The 24,922-nt window shown below is 47.8% G+C and overlaps 1 protein-coding gene across 1 annotated transcript in view; it reads right to left on the bottom strand.

Moving 5' to 3' along the window:
* Positions 1-3,079: 3,079 nt before the first annotated feature.
* The window catches only part of LOC311243434 (protein zyg-11 homolog), a gene marked incomplete at its 5' end in the record, with an annotated part of 95,603 nt that continues 73,760 nt past the window's right edge, over positions 3,080-24,922 (bottom strand). The window contains 5 exons of the mRNA XM_084332665.1: positions 3,080-3,598; positions 4,900-4,997; positions 5,728-5,780; positions 21,947-22,147; positions 24,824-24,871. Coding sequence (XP_084188791.1) covers positions 3,417-3,598; positions 4,900-4,997; positions 5,728-5,780; positions 21,947-22,147; positions 24,824-24,871 — 582 coding nt within the window. The 3' untranslated portion in view covers positions 3,080-3,416. The remainder of the gene's footprint in view (positions 3,599-4,899; positions 4,998-5,727; positions 5,781-21,946; positions 22,148-24,823; positions 24,872-24,922) is intronic.

Raw genomic sequence — 24,922 nt, 5'->3', positions numbered from 1 at the left:
TCAGGAAATACTGTCTACTGTCTAAAGTTTCGCCCTAGTTTTGGTATAAAATGTACTATAAACCCGGCTATGAATGATATATCAACAAACCCTCCTGGAATTAGAAGCAGGATATGGATGGGAAGATATGTGGAACGTTTGGTGTGTGTAGGTACTAGGGAAATGGAGTTCCAAGACTTTGTGTGTAAGTAAAATGCATAAAAACTAGTTTTTGGGGAAAAACGCCCTCAAAGTTTTGTATTGTAATTGTGATCTATGGACACAATCAGACAAAATGAAGTAAAATAAACAAACTAAATGTGTGTTATTGAAGTTTTATTGTCACTAGTTTGAAATAAGAAGCAAAATATAACAAAATCTCTATCGTCGAGAAAAATAGCAAAAAGGTGATTTCGGGGGGGGGGGGGGGGGGGTACTGTCTCGCCTTAAGTTGGGTGCAGTTCCCCTTTCAGAATTTTCATACTGTAAGGATTTTATTGACTAATTGAAAAAGTTAATTTAGTTGACAAATCTAAGACATTGCATTCCCCACATTATACGAAGGCCATCACGCAGCACATCTTTAAAATATTGACGTGTATATGAATATTAAATATTGCCGTGATGCTAGAGAGAGATATGCTATATGCGCAATCAATAAAAAAGACTAATAATAAGCTAGAAAAGTCTAAGTCTAAGACCCTACTGACTGACTGACTGAGCGGGAAGCGAATAAAATGGCTCCGGTTGGATTCAGAGGCGAGCACCACGTGCATTTTCACAGAATGAAATACACTCAATATCTGCATTATTATTACCAAACACATATAGATGTCATTCAACCAGCTAATGTGTCTGTATCTTTCCCAATACAAATAAACCATATTACTATACTTTTTTTTTCCAGGAGTACAGTCACACTGTGATCATCATTCTAAAATGAATTCGAACATTCTAATTAATTAGATAATAACTGGTTAATACATGCAACATGGACAATGGAACACTGGAAATGTTTAAAAAAAATCTTCAAACAGGGACTGACTTAGCATATAGACTATAGGCGTTTACAGCTGTTCCAATGTAAACGTGCCTTCCTCCTCCTCCTCCGTGCGCTTTCGCCCGCTCTGAAGTCGGACTCGGTGTGGACGGCCACGCGCGCTGTTCTCGCACGGAACCCGTGCGTGCTTGCGCCCGCGCCTGGTGGGTTTCAATCGTCACACTACTTCTTACCGCGTGAGACGACATGTCTCCCAGTGGTGACGGGAGAGAAGACACTTTCAATCGTTTCCATGAAGACACAGACCCACCCCTCTGTTCTCGCACGGAACCTGCGCTCGCTTCTGCCCGTGCCTGGTGGGATTCGTGCGTAAGACCCTACTCGCCTCAAAACCCACCTGTTCTCCCTTGCCTTCAACCCCCCCCCCCCCCCCCTCCCACCTGATTGATGTCTGTCTCCAGTCTTTTTTCCAGTCTATCATGCTGTCTTCCCTGTTCCCCCCATGGTCTCATGTTCCTTTTGTTTTTGTTTCTTTGCTGTTTCTTTGTTTTTGTTTCTTTGCTTTTACTTTTGCTCCCGACTATTGTCAGCGACTTCGGGTCATTGAGAAGCGCTATATAAATTAAATTAATTATTATTATTACTGACCGAGCGGTCGTCTCTAAGACCCTGCTGACCGAGCGCTCGTCTCTAAGACCCTGCTGACCGAGCGCTCGTCTCTAAGACCCTGCTGACCGAGCGCTCGTCTCTAAGACCCTGCTGACCGAGCGCTCGTCTCTAAGACCCTGCTGACCGGCCTCATCACTGCCCCGTTTCAAAGGCCTCCTTAAGACCCACCTCTTCTCTCTGGCTCTCGACACCATGCAGCTTGTTGATTTTATGATCTTATTGTCTCACTGTGTTGTTGTTGTATCGTTTTGTTACTGTGTCCTTTGCTTTAAAATATTTTTGATCTGATCTATTTTAATTTGTATTGCTGCCTATGTTTACCTTTTTTTCTTCTCTTTTTTGGTACTCTATTTTTTATTTCTTTCTGCTTATAGGTTTAGGTTAGGTTTACTTTATTTGTTCAAGGGGGACAATGTACATTAATAAAACATTTTACAAATGTAAATGCATCCAATTTTAGCCAAAAGGCTCATTTCCATTGGCAGTCCCCCCCCTGCCAGAAGGTACAGGCTAACATCCTGTGTGAAAAAAGGGTTAGCAATCAAATCAGAATAAAATCAAATCAGAATAAAATCAAGATAAATAACATTAGAATAAAAACACAACAAAAGCACATAGACATAGTAGGGATACAGGTCACAATACAGTCATGGACACAAGGACAGAGCACATCATGACATATTAAGAGACCCAGACAGACAGACGCACCATATCCACACATATCCACACAGACACCTCAGTTTAGTATAGTTTTTAATATGCTCCCTCTGTACAGCACTTTGTGCCCCTGTGGCTGTTAAAGCGCTTTATAAATAAAGTTGGATTGGATGGATTGGATTCATTGTTTGATTTTGGTTTGCGTTCACACACTGCCCTTTTTTGAGCGAACCTAGTTTGTAGTTGAGTTGAGAGCAAGAGAGAGAGAGCGAGAGAGAGAGAGAGCACTGCAATGCACTGTAGGCTACTTTGCTTCCTATAGATTAGGTACTATAGTTCGATTGCGTTCACACCAACAGCAAAACGCACCGTGCTCCACTTTGAAACGGACGAGTCCCAACTCTTCAAGAGGACCGTGGTTCGGTCGTTTGGTCCTCAAAATAGTTTGGTTTGTGTTCACACACCTCTCCAAACGAAACGGACTATTGATTTAAAGGGACCATGGTTCACTTAAAACGGACCAAACAGCGTAGGTGTGAGTGCGCTAGGGGTGGGAATCGCCAGAGACCTTGCGATACGATACTATCGCGATACTTGAGCCGCGATACGATAGTATCGCGATACTCTATATATATCGCGAATATTGCACTATTTATTTTTTATCAAATTTTTTTATTTAATTTTTTACTGCAAAGTAAAACTGTCAACATGTTTTATCTAATAAAATAAAGTTCAGTCTGTTCATCTCAGTTCAATCATTTTTATTGCAGAACATGGTATTTTCTCAAGCAGACAGATGTAAACACTGTAATAATCTGTGTTGCATGTACCTGACAAACTGAACTGTTTGTATTACAGTCATATTCCAACTTAACTGAATGCACACGTGTGTGTGTGTGTGGACTACTGTACTATTACAGGTATTGAAACGAACAATGCAACTTCCTTATACCAAAATAAAATAATGAATAATTGAATATCGATACTTGGTGTCCCTGTATCGATACAGTATCGCCACGCAAAGTATCGTGATACTACTACGTATCGATATGTTCCCCCACCCCTAGAGCGCTCCCTAAGACCCTAGTGGCCGAGCGGTGAACTAAGTGCATCATGAGTTCTCGGGTGGCGTCTGCTTGCCGATGGGCTCAGCGTGCCTCTGGTTCCGCTCCACCAGACCCAGGATGTTCTGGGCCAGGGCCCGGATGTCTCCGTGTGTGTCCTGGTGTCCGACCAGAGCCCGGAGCAGGTCCACCACGCCTTCCTTCTGGAACATGCTGCTGTAATGAGGGGCTAGAGGATGGAAGAGGGCGGTCCGTGGGGAGAGAGAGAAAACAGTGAGGACCCCCCACCATGGAACTACATCTAACAACCCATTGTTATTAATATTAAATCAATTTCACTTTATTATCTAATAGGGCTGCCCTCGACTAGTCCAATAGTCGACTGATCGATCGAAAGGAGCCGTAGTCGACTGCCAACCGAATGCAAAAAGAATTTAAAAGTATAATATATATATTTCATCATTCTTTCCAAAAGCAAAGAGGCTAACTGCCCAAGAAAACAGGCACAGAGGCACTGAAAGAGGATTTCACCGTCTAATGAACACACTAGACTAGACAAATATCAAGATGTATCCATCAGTGGACCAATTGCATGCTTTTGCACAGAGGACAAGAAGCCTTCAGTCGACTCCTTCAGACATTAAGCACCCCCCCCCCCACAGAGGACAAGAAGCCTTCAGTCGACTCCTTCAGACATTAAGCAACCCCCCCCCCCACAGCCCAAATGGAATGATACAAAAATGTATTAAAGAAAGTTGACTATCAGCAAATGTTGGCCAATCAAAGTCGAGGAACAGGCCTATTATCTAATGATAATCAATTTAATATCACTCGAATATTGTTGGTTAAAAACCGGAGGTAATGACAAGCGGCTCAATTTCACATAACTGACAAAATATATATATTACGCATTTACAAAATACCATTTGATTGCCATCATGACCCGCTACGGTATACGTAGGTATACGTCTCTTACTGTTCTGGCTGCAGACCAGATGCATGGCCCCGGCCCCCCCCCCCCCCCCCCCCCCCTCTCTTACTGTTCTGGCTGCAGACCAGATGCATGCCCCCCCCCCCCCCCCCTCTCTTACTGTTCTGGCTGCAGACCAGATGCAGGCCCCCCCCCCCCCCCCCCCCCTCTCTTACTGTTCTGGCTGCAGACCAGGTGCATGCCCCCCCCCCCCCCCCCCCTCTCTTACTGTTCTGGCTGCAGACCAGGTGCATGGCCCCCCCCCCCCTCTCTTACTGTTCTGGCTGCAGACCAGGTGCATGGCCCCCCCCCCCCCCCCCCCTCTCTTACTGTTCTGGCTGCAGACCAGGTGCATGGCCCATCCCCCCCCCCCCCCCCCCCCCCCCCCCTCTCTTACTGTTCTGGCTGCAGACCAGGTGCATGGCCCCCCCCCCCTCTCTTACTGTTCTGGCTGCAGACCAGGTGCATGGCCCCGCCCCCCCCCCCCCCCCCCCCCCCCCTCTTACTGTTCTGGCTGCAGACCAGGTGCATGGCCCCGCCCCCCCCCCCCCCTCTCTTACTGTTCTGGCTGCAGACCAGGTGCATGGCCCAGACCGCCCACAGCTGCACCCCGGGGGGCTGGGAGGTCTGGAGCAGGGAGAGGAACGGACGGAAGGACCTGACGGAGGGACGGAGGAACCAGAGGGGGGGGGGGGGGGGAATACAGAGAAATATCAAATAAAAGGCTGAGGATGTTATTAACCCTTTCACTACCACACTACAGAAGGTTAACCCCTTCACTGCCACACTACAGAAGGTTAACCTTTCACTACCACACTAGTGAAAGCGTTAACCTTATGCAGTGTGGTAGTGAAAGGTTAACCTTATGCAGTGTGGTAGTGAAAGGGTTAACCTTCCGTAGTGTGGTTGTGAAAGGTTAACCTTCTGTAGTGTGGTAGTGAAAGGGTTAACCTTCTGTAGTGTGGTAGTGAAAGGGTTGACCTGCTGCAGTGTGGTAGTGAAAGGGTTAACCTTATGTAGTATGGCAGTGAAAGGGTTAACCCTTTGGTGGTGTGATAGTGAAAGGGTTAACCGTCTGTAGTGTGGTAGTGAAAGGGTTAACCTTCTGCAGTGTGGTTGTGAAAGGGTTAACCCTTTGGTGGTGTGATAGTGAAAGGGTTAACAGTCTGTAGTGTGGTAGTGAAAGGGTTAACAGTCTGTAGTGTGGTAGTGAAAGGGTTAACAGTCTGTAGTGTGGTAGTGAAAGGGTTAACAGTCTGTAGTGTGGTAGTGAAAGGGTTAACAGTCTGTAGTGTGGTAGTGAAAGGGTTAACAGTCTGTAGTGTGGTAGTGAAAGGGTTAACAGTCTGTAGTGTGGTAGTGAAAGGGTTAAGATGCTCCTCTCTCACCTGTAAGAGACCATCTCTCTCTGAGGCGGCGTCCAGGTCATGATGGCAGCGTGCTGCGGAGAGGGAGGCGGCTTAGAGGAGGACTGACCCACTTTAGAGGACTGACCCACTTTAGAGGACTGACCCACTTTAGAGGACTGACCCACTTTAGAGGACTGACCCTCTTTAGAGGACTGACCCACTTTAGAGGACTGACCCACTTTAGAGGACTGACCCCCTTTAGAGGACTGACCCACTTTAGAGGAGGACTGACCCACTTTAGAGGACTGACCCACTTTAGAGGACTGACCCCCTTTAGAGGACTGACCCACTTTAGAGGACTGACCCACTTTAGAGGACTGACCCACTTTAGAGGACTGACCCACTTTAGAGGACTGACCCACTTTAGAGGACTGACCCTCTTTAGAGGACTGACCCACTTTAGAGGACTGACCCACTTTAGAGGACTGACCCACTTTAGAGGACTGACCCACTTTAGAGGACTGACCCACTTTAGAGGACTGACCCGCTTTAGAGGACTGACCCACTTTAGAGGAGGACTGACCCACTTTAGAGGACTGACCCACTTTAGAGCAGTGGTTCCCAAAGTCGGGGTCGCGACCCAAAGGTGGGCCGCGAGCAGCCACGGATGGGCCGCGAGATGATTTAAAAAAAATAAAAGAAAATAAAAAATAAATTTTTTTTTTTTTTTTTTTTTTGTCAGGTCACTGAACTTAGAAGCAGGCCAGGACAGTGTTTCTAGTTGTATTCTAAAATTCTATTCTATTGTATTCTAAAATGTGACTATATGGTTTTATATTAACTTAATAAATAAACAAAAACGAAAAATCTACTTATTTCAACGAACATTTCAAACTAAATAACAGATTATTTATGCACATAAAACGCTGAAAACAACCGAAGCAACAATAGTATTTTAATGAGGCTATTATTATTATCATTATTATTTTGCAACAAGTTAGCCCTCTCATAAATAGCACATATAAAAGAATAACTAACTTGAACTAACTTAATAGGATTGAAGTGATATTTGGCTTAAAAAATCGGTCGCCTAAAAAAAAAAAAAAAAAAAAAGCCAGACGATGTGTGTTGTGAAGGGCCAGATTAAACCGAATATATATATTTATTATATATATATATTTAATTGTATTTGTATATTCTCTAATATTCCTTGATATCCCTTGTATATTCCTTGTACAATATGCATTGAATATCCATTCTAGCCTACTGAACATCCCATAATAGTCTCCATTCTACTATTGGTCGAGACCTTGGTGCCAGGCTGCCATACCCCCCAGACCCAGTTCAAACGTACCGCTCAACATGTACGAACAAGTCCTAGTTCCGCGTAGGAATCTGGCTACCGCACCACTAATGGGACTATTTGTTCATAGTGCGTATATATACTGCGCTACTAAAGTAGGACTTCCTTTTCAGTCCAGTTTCTTACCCTCCAATAGAGTCACAGACGTAAAGCCTCCCCGCGACGCCACGTGTGGGAGTAAGGCCAAGTTCGGCCTACCATCGGTATTGAGACATCGTGTATATTAATATTTGAATAGTCATATTTGGCACTATATCGTCGAGTTGGACGTAGTCTATTAAGCTAATAATAGTCTGTTAATATATAGTGCTTCGTGCGGTGAGAATACTACCGTAGTCAGCACCCCATCGTTTCGGGCAGAGAACTGGCTGTTTATCCAGGATGATCGACCCCATGTGAGATTGTACCCGAGGAGCCCCAGAGCCGACGAGCGAGTGGACCTGTATACCGGATTATTCTACCGACGACAGCCCGCCTTCCCAGGCACGGATTATGCTTTGTATACGTTGATTATTCCATGGATAAAGACCCCCGACACTGCCGTGTGTTGGAACCCCCCCCCCTGGAGAGGACGCAAGGTGAGGAGACGCTCTGCAAGACGAGGTCGCTTCACGTCTCTCCTCCGTGGACCGGAGGACGCCGGCCCACAAAGAGTCCATCTGCTTTCATCTGTGGTCCAAGGATCGCCGGCGCATTGAACGGCACTACAGTGGGTTCACCTGGGATACCCTTGGCCGGATGAGGCAGCCGGACTCTACCCCCCCCCCCTTCCTACTCCTGTCGGCTTACAAGCGACCGGATTAACCCCCCCTAGTGTATCCAGTCTATAATCATTAAAGTATCATTGCTATTATTCCTTAACTATTCCAGGTCGTATATGTACCACCTGCGCCTTCAGAGATTGGACATTCTCGCCACAGACAGACGCCACAGAACGGTACCTGCTGAACACGGAGCGGCGCTTAGCCAAGAACCCCGCCCAAGAGAGTGTATACCGCGCTGAGATTGAGAAGCTCATCACAGCGGGACACGTCACAAAGATGGACATTAAAGAGGCTGACCAGACCACTGAATCGTGGTACGTGCCTCACCACAAGGTCCATCACAACGGTAAAGACCGCATAGTATTTAACTGCAGCTACCAGATCGGATCCCAAAATCTGAATAAAGAGTTACTGCCCGGTCCCACACTCGGCCCCTCCCTACTCGGCGTTCTACTCCGCTTCCGCCAGGAAAAGGTGGCCATCAGCGGGGACATTAAAGGAATGTTCCTGCAGGTGAGATTAGTAGAGGAGGACAAGCCCCTGTTACGGTTCCTATGGAGAGAGAAGCCAGGAGATGAGCACCCAGCCATCTACCAATGGGAAGTCCTCCCCTTCGGAACGACGTGCAGCCCCTGCTGTGCTACATTTGCACTACAGAAACATGTAGCAGAGGACCCAGCAGCGGACGAAGAGGTCCGACACAGCGTAAAGAACAGCTTCTACGTAGACAACTGTCTACAAAGCCTTTCAACCCAGGAAGAAGCCGAGGCTCTCCTGATTAAACTCCGCGCCTCATTGATCAAAGGCGGCTTTGATCTCAGGCAGTGGGCCAGCAGCGATCCGCAAGTACTGCGCAGCCTCTCCTCCGAGGACAAGGCAGCCAGCAGCGAGACCTGGATGGCTACAATCCCGGGAGAAGCCCAGGAGATGACCCTGGGATTGGTGTGGCGATTCAAAACAGATTCGCTTCACTACAGACACAAGCCCCTGACTACGGAGCAGGGAAGGCCGGCGGCGGCGCCGACCACCAGACGGAGTGTGTACACAACACTCGCCCGACAATATGACCCGCTAGGATGTATTCTACCGTACACCACCAGGGCAAAAATTATTGTACAAGCATTGTGGGACAAGGACCAGGGCTGGGACGACCCCATTCCCGCACACCTTGCATCCACCTGGAGAGAGTGGGAGATGGAGCTCCACTCACTCCCAGGCGTTAATATGCGCCGAAGCTACTTCCCACCCACGGTGAGGCCAGAGACATGTAAAATGGACTTACACGTCTTCAGTGACGCCTCAGAGGTCGCATACGGATCAGTAGCCTACTTGCGGGCCCAAGAAAGGGGGGGAGAGATCTACACAGCATTTGTCCTCGCCCGCTCGAGAATAGCCCCACGCAAGCAACAATCTATCCCACGCCTAGAGCTCTGCGCAGCCCTAGCCGGAGCGCACCTAGCCACGCTCATCCAACGTGAGCTCACCATACCGGTGTCTAGAACAATCCTGTGGTCAGATTCCACGACAGTACTCGCCTGGATCAAATCGGACTCATGCAAGTACAAAGTCTTCGTGGGAGTCAGAGTCACCGAGATTCAAGACTTAACCGAAGAGTTAACCGGAGAAACAGAGTGGCGCTACGTTGATACAAAACAGAACCCAGCTGACGTCATCACCCGGGGAATGCCCCTAGATGACCTCACCCGTCACAATGCTTACAGTGACGGCCCCGCATTCCTAAGACTCCCGGAAGGACAGTGGCCCATGCCTGTCCCGAGGGAAGCAAGTCCAGAGGAGGTGGAAAATAAGAAGTCTGTGTTCTGTGGATTGAGCACCGTAGCCTCCACCGACCCTAACATAGACGATTGCACGTCCATAGAGAGTGCACAACAAAGGACATTCCTGCGGCACCACCCGGAGTGTAAGTCCCCCGCTGAAATGTCAGCAGCTAACTACGAGGAAGCAGAATTGCTTCTACTGCAGCGAGCCCAGAGAGACTCGTTCCCCGATGAATTGGCCTGTCTACAGGGAGGAAAGCCCGTCCCATCCGACAGCAGATTAATTCATCTGGCCCCCGAGAGCGACGCTCATACCCTCATCAGAGTGGGTGGTCGCCTACGCAGAGCCCCCAATCTACCGGATGACATTAAATACCCGATCGTATTGAACAGCCGACACAAGGTCACAGAGCTGATTATAAAGAAATACGATGAGGATGTACATCACGCAGGAGCAGAAAGAGTCTTCGCGGAAATCAGACGTAGTTACTGGATCCTACAAGGAAGAGAGGCGGTACGGCGCTTCCAGCGAACATGTCTAGACTGCCGCAAGTGGCGCGCGCAGCCCAGCATACCAAGGATGGCTGACCTTCCTCCATGTCGCCTCCGAATCGGTGACAAGCCATTCCACTCAACGGGTATGGACTGCTTTGGCCCGCTGCACATAAAGAAAGGAAGAGGAACCGAGAAGCGGTGGGGTATTGTATTCAAATGCATGACCACCAGAGCGATACACATCGAGCTTCTCCCGACCATGAGCACAGACTCATTCCTTATGGCCTTCCGTAGATTCACATCACGGAAAGGAAGACCGTCTACCCTATTGTCCGATCATGGGACAAACTTCAAAGGCGGCGAAAGAGAGCTGAGAGAGAGCTTCCAAGCTATGGGCCCAGAACTTAAGACCCACCTCGCTCCAGCACAGGTTGATTTCCAATTCAACCCCCCAAACGCACCCCACTTCGGTGGCACTTGGGAACGAGAAGTGCGCTCCATAAAGACAGCCCTGTACGCAGTACTTGGGGCCCAGACTGTGGCGGAAGAAGTCCTAATGACAGTCCTCACGGAGATTGAGGGAGTACTTAACTCGAAGCCCCTCGGATACATCTCCAGTGATGTGGCGGATATCGACCCAGTTACCCCCAACACACTCCTGATGGGGCGGCTAGATCCTGCATTACCCCAGACAATGTACCGGCCTGAAGAAGCGAACGGCCGACAAATGTGGAGGTACAGCCAAGTATTAGCCGACAAGTTTTGGAGCAGTTTCCTACTGCACTACCTACCGTCTCTACAGACCCGCCAGAAGTGGGTAAAGGAGAGAGACAATTTGACAGAAGGAACAGTCGTCATGATTATTGATCAATCACTGCCCAGAGCTATGTGGCCGGCCGGCCGCGTAAGCAAAGTGATCACCGGTGCCGACGGCAAGGTCCGAGCAGCTGAAGTGCTTGTCCAGGGTCGCACTTACACCCGTCCCGTGGCGAGGCTCATAGAACTGCCCCGACTCCCAGACACAATCGATGATGACCATGACCCTATAACCCTATGACTTTGTGAAGTTGACTGACCCCTACAGCAAACCCTTATGTGTAAATAGACAACGCGATTAATCTGTCTCTGCTTAACTGATTAGGTCTGGGACCAATCAGGGGGTGGCTGTTGTGAAGGGCCAGATTAAACCGAATATATATATTTATTATATATATATATTTAATTGTATTTGTATATTCTCTAATATTCCTTGATATCCCTTGTATATTCCTTGTACAATATGCATTGAATATCCATTCTAGCCTACTGAACATCCCATAATAGTCTCCATTCTACTATTGGTCGAGACCTTGGTGCCAGGCTGCCATACCCCCCAGACCCAGTTCAAACGTACCGCTCAACATGTACGAACAAGTCCTAGTTCCGCGTAGGAATCTGGCTACCGCACCACTAATGGGACTATTTGTTCATAGTGCGTATATATACTGCGCTACTAAAGTAGGACTTCCTTTTCAGTCCAGTTTCTTACCCTCCAATAGAGTCACAGACGTAAAGCCTCCCCGCGACGCCACGTGTGGGAGTAAGGCCAAGTTCGGCCTACCATCGGTATTGAGACATCGTGTATATTAATATTTGAATAGTCATATTTGGCACTATATCGTCGAGTTGGACGTAGTCTATTAAGCTAATAATAGTCTGTTAATATATAGTGCTTCGTGCGGTGAGAATACTACCGTAGTCAGCACCCCATCGTTTCGGGCAGAGAACTGGCTGTTTATCCAGGATGATCGACCCCATGTGAGATTGCACCCGAGGAGCCCCAGAGCCGACGAGCGAGTGGACCTGTATACCGGATTATTCTACCGACGACAGCCCGCCTTCCCAGGCACGGATTATGCTTTGTATACGTTGATTATTCCATGGATAAAGACCCCCGACACTGCCGTGTGTTGGAACCCCCCCCCCTGGAGAGGACGCAAGGTGAGGAGACGCTCTGCAAGACGAGGTCGCTTCACGTCTCTCCTCCGTGGACCGGAGGACGCCGGCCCACAAAGAGTCCATCTGCTTTCATCTGTGGTCCAAGGATCGCCGGCGCATTGAACGGCACTACAGTGGGTTCACCTGGGATACCCTTGGCCGGATGAGGCAGCCGGACTCTACCCCCCCCCCCTTCCTACTCCTGTCGGCTTACAAGCGACCGGATTAACCCCCCCTAGTGTATCCAGTCTATAATCATTAAAGTATCATTGCTATTATTCCTTAACTATTCCAGGTCGTATATGTACCACCTGCGCCTTCAGAGATTGGACATTCTCTATTGATATACCGACGAATACTCTTGCCATAAAAGTGCATACTAATTCCCATTCATAAATGTGATTGATTTGATTAAGTGCTTGCTCTACACACCATCGCTGTGTAGAAATAAAGACCTATTTCTAATTCGTACATTTGTGTTGGATCCGTTTCATCTACGTGACAGTGTTCATCATAATATATTTATGCCGAGTACTGGGTGGCCGAATATTAAGTACAAAGGTAGTGGTAGTAAGTATCATATCTAGTAATACAGTCAGGGAATTGTACCCCTCAGTTACAATGTGCATTGGGCCGCGGCTCTCTGACGCCTTATTTTCTGGGTCCTGGCCTGAAAAGTTTGGGAACCCCTGCTTTAGAGGACTGACCCACTTTAGAGGAGGACTGACCCACTTTAGAGGACTGACCCCCTTTAGAGGAGGACTGACCCACTTTAGAGGACTGACCCCCTTTAGAGGACTGACCCGCTTTAGAGGAGGACTGACCCACTTTAGAGGACTGACCCCCTTTAGAGGACTGACCCGCTTTAGAGGACTGACCCCCTTTAGAGGAGGACTGACCCACTTTAGAGGACTGACCCACTTTAGAGGAGGACTGACCCCCTTTAGAGGACTGACCCCCTTTAGAGGACTGACCCACTTTAGAGGACTGACCCACTTTAGAGGAGGACTGACCCACTTTAGAGGACTGACCCCCTTTAGAGGAGGACTGACCCACTTTAGAGGAGGACTGACCCCCTTTAGAGGACTGACCCACTTTAGAGGACTGACCCACTTTAGAGGACTGACCCACTTTAGAGGACTGACCCCCTTTAGAGGACTGACCCACTTTAGAGGACTGACCCCCTTTAGAGGACTGACCCACTTTAGAGGACTGACCCACTTTAGAGGACTGACCCTCTTTAGAGGAGGACTGACCCACTTTAGAGGACTGACCCACTTTAGAGGACTGACCCCCTTTAGAGGACTGACCCACTTTAGAGGACTGACCCTCTTTAGAGGACTGACCCGCTTTAGAGGACTGACCCACTTTAGAGGACTGACCCACTTTAGAGGACTGACCCACTTTAGAGGACTGACCCCCTTTAGAGGACTGACCCACTTTAGAGGACTGACCCTCTTTAGAGGACTGACCCACTTTAGAGGACTGACCCACTTTAGAGGACTGACCCACTTTAGAGGACTGACCCACTTTAGAGGACTGACCCACTTTAGAGGACTGACCCACTTTAGAGGACTGACCCACTTTAGAGGACTGACCCACTTTAGAGGAGGACTGACCCACTTTAGAGGACTGACCCACTTTAGAGCAGTGGTTCCCAAAGTCGGGGTCGCGACCCAAAGGTGGGCCGCGAGCAGCCACGGATGGGCCGCGAGATGATTTAAAAAAAATAAAAGAAAATAAAAAATAATTTTTTTTTTTTTTTTTTTTTTTGTCAGGTCACTGAACTTAGAAGCAGGCCAGGACAGTGTTTCTAGTTGTATTCTAAAATTCTATTCTATTGTATTCTAAAATGTGACTATATGGTTTTATATTAACTTAATAAATAAACAAAAACGAAAAATCTACTTATTTCAACGAACATTTCAAACTAAATAACAGATTATTTATGCACATAAAACGCTGAAAACAACCGAAGCAACAATAGTATTTTAATGAGGCTATTATTATTATCATTATTATTTTGCAACAAGTTAGCCCTCTCATAAATAGCACATATAAAAGAATAACTAACTTGAACTAACTTAATAGGATTGAAGTGATATTTGGCTTAAAAAATCGGTCGCCTGAAAAAAAAAAAAAAAAAAAAGCCAGACGATGTGTGTTGTGAAGGGCCAGATTAAACCGAATATATATATTTATTATATATATATATTTAATTGTATTTGTATATTCTCTAATATTCCTTGATATCCCTTGTATATTCCTTGTACAATATGCATTGAATATCCATTCTAGCCTACTGAACATCCCATAATAGTCTCCATTCTACTATTGGTCGAGACCTTGGTGCCAGGCTGCCATACCCCCCAGACCCAGTTCAAACGTACCGCTCAACATGTACGAACAAGTCCTAGTTCCGCGTAGGAATCTGGCTACCGCACCACTAATGGGACTATTTGTTCATAGTGCGTATATATACTGCGCTACTAAAGTAGGACTTCCTTTTCAGTCCAGTTTCTTACCCTCCAATAGAGTCACAGACGTAAAGCCTCCCCGCGACGCCACGTGTGGGAGTAAGGCCAAGTTCGGCCTACCATCGGTATTGAGACATCGTGTATATTAATATTTGAATAGTCATATTTGGCACTATATCGTCGAGTTGGACGTAGTCTATTAAGCTAATAATAGTCTGTTAATATATAGTGCTTCGTGCGGTGAGAATACTACCGTAGTCAGCACCCCATCGTTTCGGGCAGAGAACTGGCTGTTTATCCAGGATGATCGACCCCATGTGAGATTGCACCCGAGGAGCCCCAGAGCCGACGAGCGAGTGGACCTGTATACCGGATTATTCTACCGACGACAGCCCGCCTTCCCAGGCACGGATTATGCTTTGTATACGTTGATTATTCCATGGATAAAGACCCCCGACACTGCCGTGTGTTGGAACCCCCCCCCCTGGAGAGGACGCAAGGTGAGGAGACGCTCTGCAAGACGAGGTCGCTTCACGTCTCTCCTCCGTGGACCGGAGGACGCCGGCCCACAAAGAGTCCATCTGCTTTCATCTGTGGTCCAAGGATCGCCGGCGCATTGAACGGCACTACAGTGGGTTCACCTGGGATACCCTTGGCCGGATGAGGCAGCCGGACTCTACCCCCCCCCCCTTCCTACTCCTGTCGGCTTACAAGCGACCGGATTAACCCCCCCTAGTGTATCCAGTCTATAATCATTAAAGTATCATTGCTATTATTCCTTAACTATTCCAGGTCGTATATGTACCACCTGCGCCTTCAGAGATTGGACATTCTCGCCACAGACAGACGCCACAGAACGGTACCTGCTGAACACGGAGCGGCGCTTAGCCAAGAACCCCGCCCAAGAGAGTGTATACCGCGCTGAGATTGAGAAGCTCATCACAGCGGGACACGTCACAAAGATGGACATTAAAGAGGCTGACCAGACCACTGAATCGTGGTACGTGCCTCACCACAAGGTCCATCACAACGGTAAAGACCGCATAGTATTTAACTGCAGCTACCAGATCGGATCCCAAAATCTGAATAAAGAGTTACTGCCCGGTCCCACACTCGGCCCCTCCCTACTCGGCGTTCTACTCCGCTTCCGCCAGGAAAAGGTGGCCATCAGCGGGGACATTAAAGGAATGTTCCTGCAGGTGAGATTAGTAGAGGAGGACAAGCCCCTGTTACGGTTCCTATGGAGAGAGAAGCCAGGAGATGAGCACCCAGCCATCTACCAATGGGAAGTCCTCCCCTTCGGAACGACGTGCAGCCCCTGCTGTGCTACATTTGCACTACAGAAACATGTAGCAGAGGACCCAGCAGCGGACGAAGAGGTCCGACACAGCGTAAAGAACAGCTTCTACGTAGACAACTGTCTACAAAGCCTTTCAACCCAGGAAGAAGCCGAGGCTCTCCTGATTAAACTCCGCGCCTCATTGATCAAAGGCGGCTTTGATCTCAGGCAGTGGGCCAGCAGCGATCCGCAAGTACTGCGCAGCCTCTCCTCCGAGGACAAGGCAGCCAGCAGCGAGACCTGGATGGCTACAATCCCGGGAGAAGCCCAGGAGATGACCCTGGGATTGGTGTGGCGATTCAAAACAGATTCGCTTCACTACAGACACAAGCCCCTGACTACGGAGCAGGGAAGGCCGGCGGCGGCGCCGACCACCAGACGGAGTGTGTACACAACACTCGCCCGACAATATGACCCGCTAGGATGTATTCTACCGTACACCACCAGGGCAAAAATGATTGTACAAGCATTGTGGGACAAGGACCAGGGCTGGGACGACCCCATTCCCGCACACCTTGCATCCACCTGGAGAGAGTGGGAGATGGAGCTCCACTCACTCCCAGGCGTTAATATGCGCCGAAGCTACTTCCCACCCACGGTGAGGCCAGAGACATGTAAAATGGACTTACACGTCTTCAGTGACGCCTCAGAGGTCGCATACGGATCAGTAGCCTACTTGCGGGCCCAAGAAAGGGGGGGAGAGATCTACACAGCATTTGTCCTCGCCCGCTCGAGAATAGCCCCACGCAAGCAACAATCTATCCCACGCCTAGAGCTCTGCGCAGCCCTAGCCGGAGCGCACCTAGCCACGCTCATCCAACGTGAGCTCACCATACCGGTGTCTAGAACAATCCTGTGGTCAGATTCCACGACAGTACTCGCCTGGATCAAATCGGACTCATGCAAGTACAAAGTCTTCGTGGGAGTCAGAGTCACCGAGATTCAAGACTTAACCGAAGAGTTAACCGGAGAAACAGAGTGGCGCTACGTTGATACAAAACAGAACCCAGCTGACGTCATCACCCGGGGAATGCCCCTAGATGACCTCACCCGTCACAATGCTTACAGTGACGGCCCCGCATTCCTAAGACTCCCGGAAGGACAGTGGCCCATGCCTATCCCGAGGGAAGCAAGTCCAGAGGAGGTGGAAAATAAGAAGTCTGTGTTCTGTGGATTGAGCACCGTAGCCTCCACCGACCCTAACATAGACGATTGCACGTCCATAGAGAGTGCACAACAAAGGACATTCCTGCGGCACCACCCGGAGTGTAAGTCCCCCGCTGAAATGTCAGCAGCTAACTACGAGGAAGCAGAATTGCTTCTACTGCAGCGAGCCCAGAGAGACTCGTTCCCCGATGAATTGGCCTGTCTACAGGGAGGAAAGCCCGTCCCATCCGACAGCAGATTAATTCATCTGGCCCCCGAGAGCGACGCTCATACCCTCATCAGAGTGGGTGGTCGCCTACGCAGAGCCCCCAATCTACCGGATGACATTAAATACCCGATCGTATTGAACAGCCGACACAAGGTCACAGAGCTGATTATAAAGAAATACGATGAGGATGTACATCACGCAGGAGCAGAAAGAGTCTTCGCGGAAATCAGACGTCGTTACTGGATCCTACAAGGAAGAGAGGCGGTACGGCGCTTCCAGCGAACATGTCTAGACTGCCGCAAGTGGCGCGCGCAGCCCAGCATACCAAGGATGGCTGACCTTCCTCCATGTCGCCTCCGAATCGGTGACAAGCCATTCCACTCAACGGGTATGGACTGCTTTGGCCCGCTGCACATAAAGAAAGGAAGAGGAACCGAGAAGCGGTGGGGTATTGTATTCAAATGCATGACCACCAGAGCGATACACATCGAGCTTCTCCCGACCATGAGCACAGACTCATTCCTTATGGCCTTCCGTAGATTCACATCACGGAAAGGAAGACCGTCTACCCTATTGTCCGATCATGGGACAAACTTCAAAGGCGGCGAAAGAGAGCTGAGAGAGAGCTTCCAAGCTATGGGCCCAGAACTTAAGACCCACCTCGCTCCAGCACAGGTTGATTTCCAATTCAACCCCCCAAACGCACCCCACTTCGGTGGCACTTGGGAACGAGAAGTGCGCTCCATAAAGACAGCCCTGTACGCAGTACTTGGGGCCCAGACTGTGGCGGAAGAAGTCCTAATGACAGTCCTCACGGAGATTGAGGGAGTACTTAACTCGAAGCCCCTCGGATACATCTCCAGTGATGTGGCGGATATCGACCCAGTTACCCCCAACACACTCCTGATGGGGCGGCTAGATCCTGCATTACCCCAGACAATGTACCGGCCTGAAGAAGCGAACGGCCGACGAATGTGGAGGTACAGCCAAGTATTAGCCGACAAGTTTTGGAGCAGTTTCCTACTGCACTACCTACCGTCTCTACAGACCCGCCAGAAGTGGGTAAAGGAGAGAGACAATTTGACAGAAGGAACAGTCGTCATGATTATTGATCAATCACTGCCCAGAGCTATGTGGCCGGCCGGCCGCGTAAGCAAAGTGATCACCGGTGCCGACGGCAAGGTCCGAGCAGCTGAAGTGCTTGTCCAGGGTCGCACTTACACCCGTCCCGTGGCGAGGCTCATAGAACTGCCCCGACTCCCAGACACAATCGATGATGACCATGACCCTATAACCCTATGACTTTGTGAAGTTGACTGACCCCTACAGCAAACCCTTATGTGTAAATAGACAACGCGATTAATCTGTCTCTGCTTAACTGATTAGGTCTGGGACCAATCAGGGGGTGGCTGTTGTGAAGGGCCAGATTAAACCGAATATATATATTTATTATATATATATATTTAATTGTATTTGTATATTCTCTAATATTCCTTGATATCCCTTGTATATTCCTTGTACAATATGCATTGAATATCCATTCTAGCCTACTGAACATCCCATAATAGTCTCCATTCTACTATTGGTCGAGACCTTGGTGCCAGGCTGCCATACCCCCCAGACCCAGTTCAAACGTACCGCTCAACATGTACGAACAAGTCCTAGTTCCGCGTAGGAATCTGGCTACCGCACCACTAATGGGACTATTTGTTCATAGTGCGTATATATACTGCGCTACTAAAGTAGGACTTCCTTTTCAGTCCAGTTTCTTACCCTCCAATAGAGTCACAGACGTAAAGCCTCCCCGCGACGCCACGTGTGGGAGTAAGGCCAAGTTCGGCCTACCATCGGTATTGAGACATCGTGTATATTAATATTTGAATAGTCATATTTGGCACTATATCGTCGAGTTGGACGTAGTCTATTAAGCTAATAATAGTCTGTTAATATATAGTGCTTCGTGCGGTGAGAATACTACCGTAGTCAGCACCCCATCGTTTCGGGCAGAGAACTGGCTGTTTATCCAGGATGATCGACCCCATGTGAGATTGCACCCGAGGAGCCCCAGAGCCGACGAGCGAGTGGACCTGTATACCGGATTATTCTACCGACGACAGCCCGCCTTCCCAGGCACGGATTATGCTTTGTATACGTTGATTATTCCATGGATAAAGACCCCCGACACTGCCGTGTGTTGGAACCCCCCCCCCTGGAGAGGACGCAAGGTGAGGAGACGCTCTGCAAGACGAGGTCGCTTCACGTCTCTCCTCCGTGGACCGGAGGACGCCGGCCCACAAAGAGTCCATCTGCTTTCATCTGTGGTCCAAGGATCGCCGGCGCATTGAACGGCACTACAGTGGGTTCACCTGGGATACCCTTGGCCGGATGAGGCAGCCGGACTCTACCCCCCCCCCCCTTCCTACTCCTGTCGGCTTACAAGCGACCGGATTAACCCCCCCTAGTGTATCCAGTCTATAATCATTAAAGTATCATTGCTATTATTCCTTAACTATTCCAGGTCGTATATGTACCACCTGCGCCTTCAGAGATTGGACATTCTCTATTGATATACCGACGAATACTCTTGCCATAAAAGTGCATACTAATTCCCATTCATAAATGTGATTGATTTGATTAAGTGCTTGCTCTACACACCATCGCTGTGTAGAAATAAAGACCTATTTCTAATTCGTACATTTGTGTTGGATCCGTTTCATCTACGTGACAGTGTTCATCATAATATATTTATGCCGAGTACTGGGTGGCCGAATATTAAGTACAAAGGTAGTGGTAGTAAGTATCATATCTAGTAATACAGTCAGGGAATTGTACCCCTCAGTTACAATGTGCATTGGGCCGCGGCTCTCTGACGCCTTATTTTCTGGGTCCTGGCCTGAAAAGTTTGGGAACCCCTGCTTTAGAGGACTGACCCACTTTAGAGGAGGACTGACCCACTTTAGAGGACTGACCCCCTTTAGAGGAGGACTGACCCACTTTAGAGGACTGACCCCCTTTAGAGGACTGACCCGCTTTAGAGGACTGACCCACTTTAGAGGAGGACTGACCCACTTTAGAGGACTGACCCCCTTTAGAGGACTGACCCACTTTAGAGGACTGACCCCCTTTAGAGGAGGACTGACCCACTTTAGAGGACTGACCCACTTTAGAGGAGGACTGACCCCCTTTAGAGGACTGACCCCCTTTAGAGGACTGACCCCCTTTAGAGGACTGACCCACTTTAGAGGACTGACCCCCTTTAGAGGACTGACCCCCTTTAGAGGACTGACCCCCTTTAGAGGACTGACCCACTTTAGAGGACTGACCCCCTTTAGAGGACTGACCCACTTTAGAGGACTGACCCCCTTTAGAGGACTGACCCACTTTAGAGGACTGACCCACTTTAGAGGACTGACCCCCTTTAGAGGACTGACCCCCTTTAGAGGACTGACCCACTTTAGAGGACTGACCCCCTTTAGAGGACTGACCCACTTTAGAGGACTGACCCTCTTTAGAGGACTGACCCCCTTTAGAGGACTGACCCACTTTAGAGGACTGACCCCCTTTAGAGGACTGACCCACTTTAGAGGAGGACTGACCCCCTTTAGAGGACTGACCCACTTTAGAGGAGGACTGACCCACTTTAGAGGACTGACCCACTTTAGAGGACTGACCTGCTTCATGTATACAGGGTTCCCACAGACATTGCAAAATAAAATTCAAGGACTTTCAAGTACTTTTCCAAGCACTATTTTTCATTTAAAAAAGGGCATTTAAAAGGATACAATTCACTTTTTATATAGGAAAAAAGATTGAATCCAATATGTATGGCTTAAAACCAATTTTCCGACAATTAGTTACACATTAAATAAAAACCCCTTTCTTGATTCAGAACAATTTTATCGTGGATGAACAAAACTTTCAATGCAAAAGGTTGATTTAAATTTCAAGGACTTTTTAAGCACCTTGTTAAAAAGATTTGCTGTTTTCAAGGAAGTCCAGGCCTTGACTTTTTTTGGTAAAGTAATCAAGCACTTTAAGCACACGGGTGCGAACCCTTGTTAACCATAAAGACAGGTCTAACTAAGAATAGTTTACTTTACAGAGGATTAGGGTCCGGCACCCGTCCCCACAACGACAGAAGAAAACGACAGTAGAAAAACAAGGCCGCACACTAGGGCCGTCTTAAATACTTTGAAGCTTCGTTCGATGGGCATGGGATTCGAATATGAAAATAAAATTCGAAAATATATAAAAAATAAAAAATATATGTATTTTTTCCCCCATCTAAAATCAGCTCTGCCTCTGTTTGTTAACTACAACAAGCAGTGCTGTTTGTTATTTAAGATGAGGTCGGACTCGGCACTGACAGATCTGTGTTCATTGTGCTGCTTTTATAAAGCCTCACATGACGGCTTACAATATTTCATGAAAGCAAAGTGTTTCGTTTGTCTAAGATTTAAAAAGGTTTAAACTTTACAACACTGACAAAGCTAAACAAAGTGCTGTACAAGTCCCACAACATAAAAAAAATTTAATAAAAATTTTTTTATTTTAAATTTAAAATAAAAAAATGTAATAAAAAAAAGTATCTCGAAGCTTCGAATTAAAATCGAATCTCGGCCCCGAAGCTTCGAATTCCAAAAAGAAATTCGAAGGTCAGCCCTACCGCACACACAAACTCCCAACTCACCAGCTCTTCCAGGATGGCGGTGCGGAGCTCTTGGTCCAGGCTCCAGGACTCGGGTCGGGACGCCAGCTGGGCCAGGACCCCCCCGGCGAAGTAGCGCACGCCCACCTCCACCCGGGGGTCCTGCAGCAGGTCGAGGATGTGCTCCAGCAGGTCATCCTCCATCAGCTCCGCCTGGAGCTCCCCCACCTCCGCCACGTTGTTCTGGAACACATGGAGACAAGAAGGCTGAGCCCCAATGTTCCATCTCTAAAGCAAAATTAGAATTCTTTATTTTTAATACACATTTTATTTTTTTTATTTTTTGTGTGTGTGTCTATTCATTCTGTTTTAACCAGTGGGGTTTTTCTTCACAGCTGCAGATAAAGAGTAGGCTACACTAATATTATAGTATTAAAATAAAGAGAGAAGAAAAAAACAAAGTTGATTTAATAAAAAAGAAACTCATTTAATCAGATTAATCACTTTATTCAAATTGAGGATTTAGTTTGAGGATATTTATAAAAAAATTAAATAAAACATTTATTTTGAATTTTTTTATGTATTTTTTCTTTTATTAAAAATGAAGGTTCGAACGCTCGTTCGAAAAACCCTGACGAAGTTCGAATCCCAAAAACAGGCTTTGGGGAAAGGATGTTATGTTGTTCTGGAACACATGGAGACAAGATGTTGTGTTGTTCTGGAACACATGGAGACAGGATGTTATGTTGTTCTGGAACACATGGAGACAGGATGTTATGTTGTTCTGGAACACATGGAGACAGGATGTTATGTTGTTCTGGAACACATGGAGACAGGATGTTATGTTGTTCTGGAACACATGGAGACAGGATGTTATGTTGTTCTGGAACACATGGAGACAGGATGTTATGTTGTTCTGGAACACATGGAGACAGGATGTTATGTTGTTCTGGAACACATGGAGACAGGATGTTATGTTGTTCTGGAACACATGGAGACAGGATGTTATGTACACATGGAGACAGGATGTTATGTTGTTCTGGAACACATGGAGACAAGATGTTGTGTTGTTCTGGAACACATGGAGACAGGGTGTTGTGTTGTTCTGGAACACATGGAGACAAGATGTTGTGTTGTTCGAGAACACGGGAGACACGCTGTTGCTATGTTCTAGAACACGGGAGACAAGATGTTGCTATGTTATAGAACACGGGATACAAGCTGCTGCTATGTTCTAGAACACGGGATACAAGCTGCTGCTATGTTCTAGAACACGGGAGACAAGATGTTGCTATGTTATAGAACACGGGATACAAGCTGCTGCTATGTTCTAGAACACAGGATACAAGCTGCTGCTATGTTCTAGAACACGGGATACAAGCTGCTGCTATGTTCTAGACCCCGGGAGACAAAGCTGTTGCTATGTTCCAGAACACGGGAGAGAAGCTGTTGCCATGTTCTAGAACACGGGAGACGAGCTATGTTCCGACAGATAATAACGACAGCGGCAGTAATAATAGTTTGATGCCGTGGGTCGGGAAAACAGCAGGAGAAGTGAAGGACGTGCGAAGGGAAAGAATCCCCACAATGCAATGCATGGCGACACGTTAGTACTATTGCAGTCGTACAGGTGGTGGATAGGATTCCGAATAATGCACATCATTGTTTTACAATCGCAACGTGACTCCCACTTTTGGATGACCTAATACATTTCGTCTGGACATGTAATTGTGGAAAAGTAATCTAAAATGGTTCTGGAAAATATGGTAATAGCTCGACGGGGCTCTCGCAAGTATTCATATGCTTCTTCCAGCTGTCAAAATCGTGTCCATTGTGTGGCTGGTGTTAACATGTTGCAAAATACATAAACTAAAATGGTGTAAACATTGCAAAGGGGGATTTTGACTGAATCCAGCCCCATGGCACCGATTATGTTTTAAAGCAGAAACGCTTAAATTTTCGCAGGCAATCCCTTACGTCAGTCACCACCGATTGTGTTTAAACAACAAGCCAAACACACTGGGGTTTGCCCTTTGACCTTGCAGTACAGTAGGATCTGCTTTTACCACAACATAGTCAACAACTGGGCGGCTGAGTGGCGCAGTGGGCAAGGCGCTCGCCACTAACGCAGGAGATGCTGGTATCGAGCCCAGCTCTCTGCGTTGCTACCAGCTTGGCCGGCCGTCATACTAACACAATTGGCAGTGTTAGGGGGTGGGAAAGCCGGTGGGTGGGGATTGGACGTTGTGGACAGCGACTCCTACAGGTCGGTTGGGTGACGCCGGTGCGGCGGAAACAGGAAGCAGCGGGGGCAGCAGCATGAGCCTCCCACGCGTTACTCCTCGCCACTGAGAGTTCGAGCTGCTGCGGTGAAAAGATGCGACAGGCTGCCTCCTCGCGTACCGGAGGGAGGGGACACGTGATGCAAGGCTTCTATCCTCACTACAGCCGACCAGTGGGAGGCATAGTCTAGCAACGTTCAAGACAGGGGAGGGAAGAATTGGATAATACGAAATTGGGATGGGAGAAAAATAGAAAATGGGGAGAAAAAGTGGATAAAAAACATATAGTCAACTACAGTACAACACGTAGACACACACTGAACCACTCACAACATATACTCAACTACAGTACAGCTACAGTACAACATGTAGACACACACTGAACCACTCACAACATATACTCAACTACAGTACAGCTACAGTACAACATGTAGACACACACTGAACCACTCACAACATATACTCAACTACAGTACAGCTACAGTACAACATGTAGACACACACTGAACCACTCACAACATATACTCAACTACAGTACAGCTACAGTACAACATGTAGACACACACTGAACCACTCACAACATATACTCAACTACAGTACAGCTACAGTACAACATGTAGACACACACTGAACCCACCAGAAGACCCAGAACTTTCTGTTGAACTGCAGATTCCGTGTTGTAGGACTGCAATGTAAGAAAAGGCACAGAGTGAGAGGAGAAGACAACATGTATACT

This window comes from Notolepis coatsorum (assembly GCF_963971535.1).
Source record: "Notolepis coatsorum genome assembly, chromosome: 17".
In the NCBI taxonomy this organism is placed as follows: domain Eukaryota; kingdom Metazoa; phylum Chordata; class Actinopteri; order Aulopiformes; family Paralepididae; genus Notolepis; species Notolepis coatsorum.
Note: the sequence above shows the minus strand (reverse complement) of the source record. Positions and strands in the feature narration are given on the sequence as shown.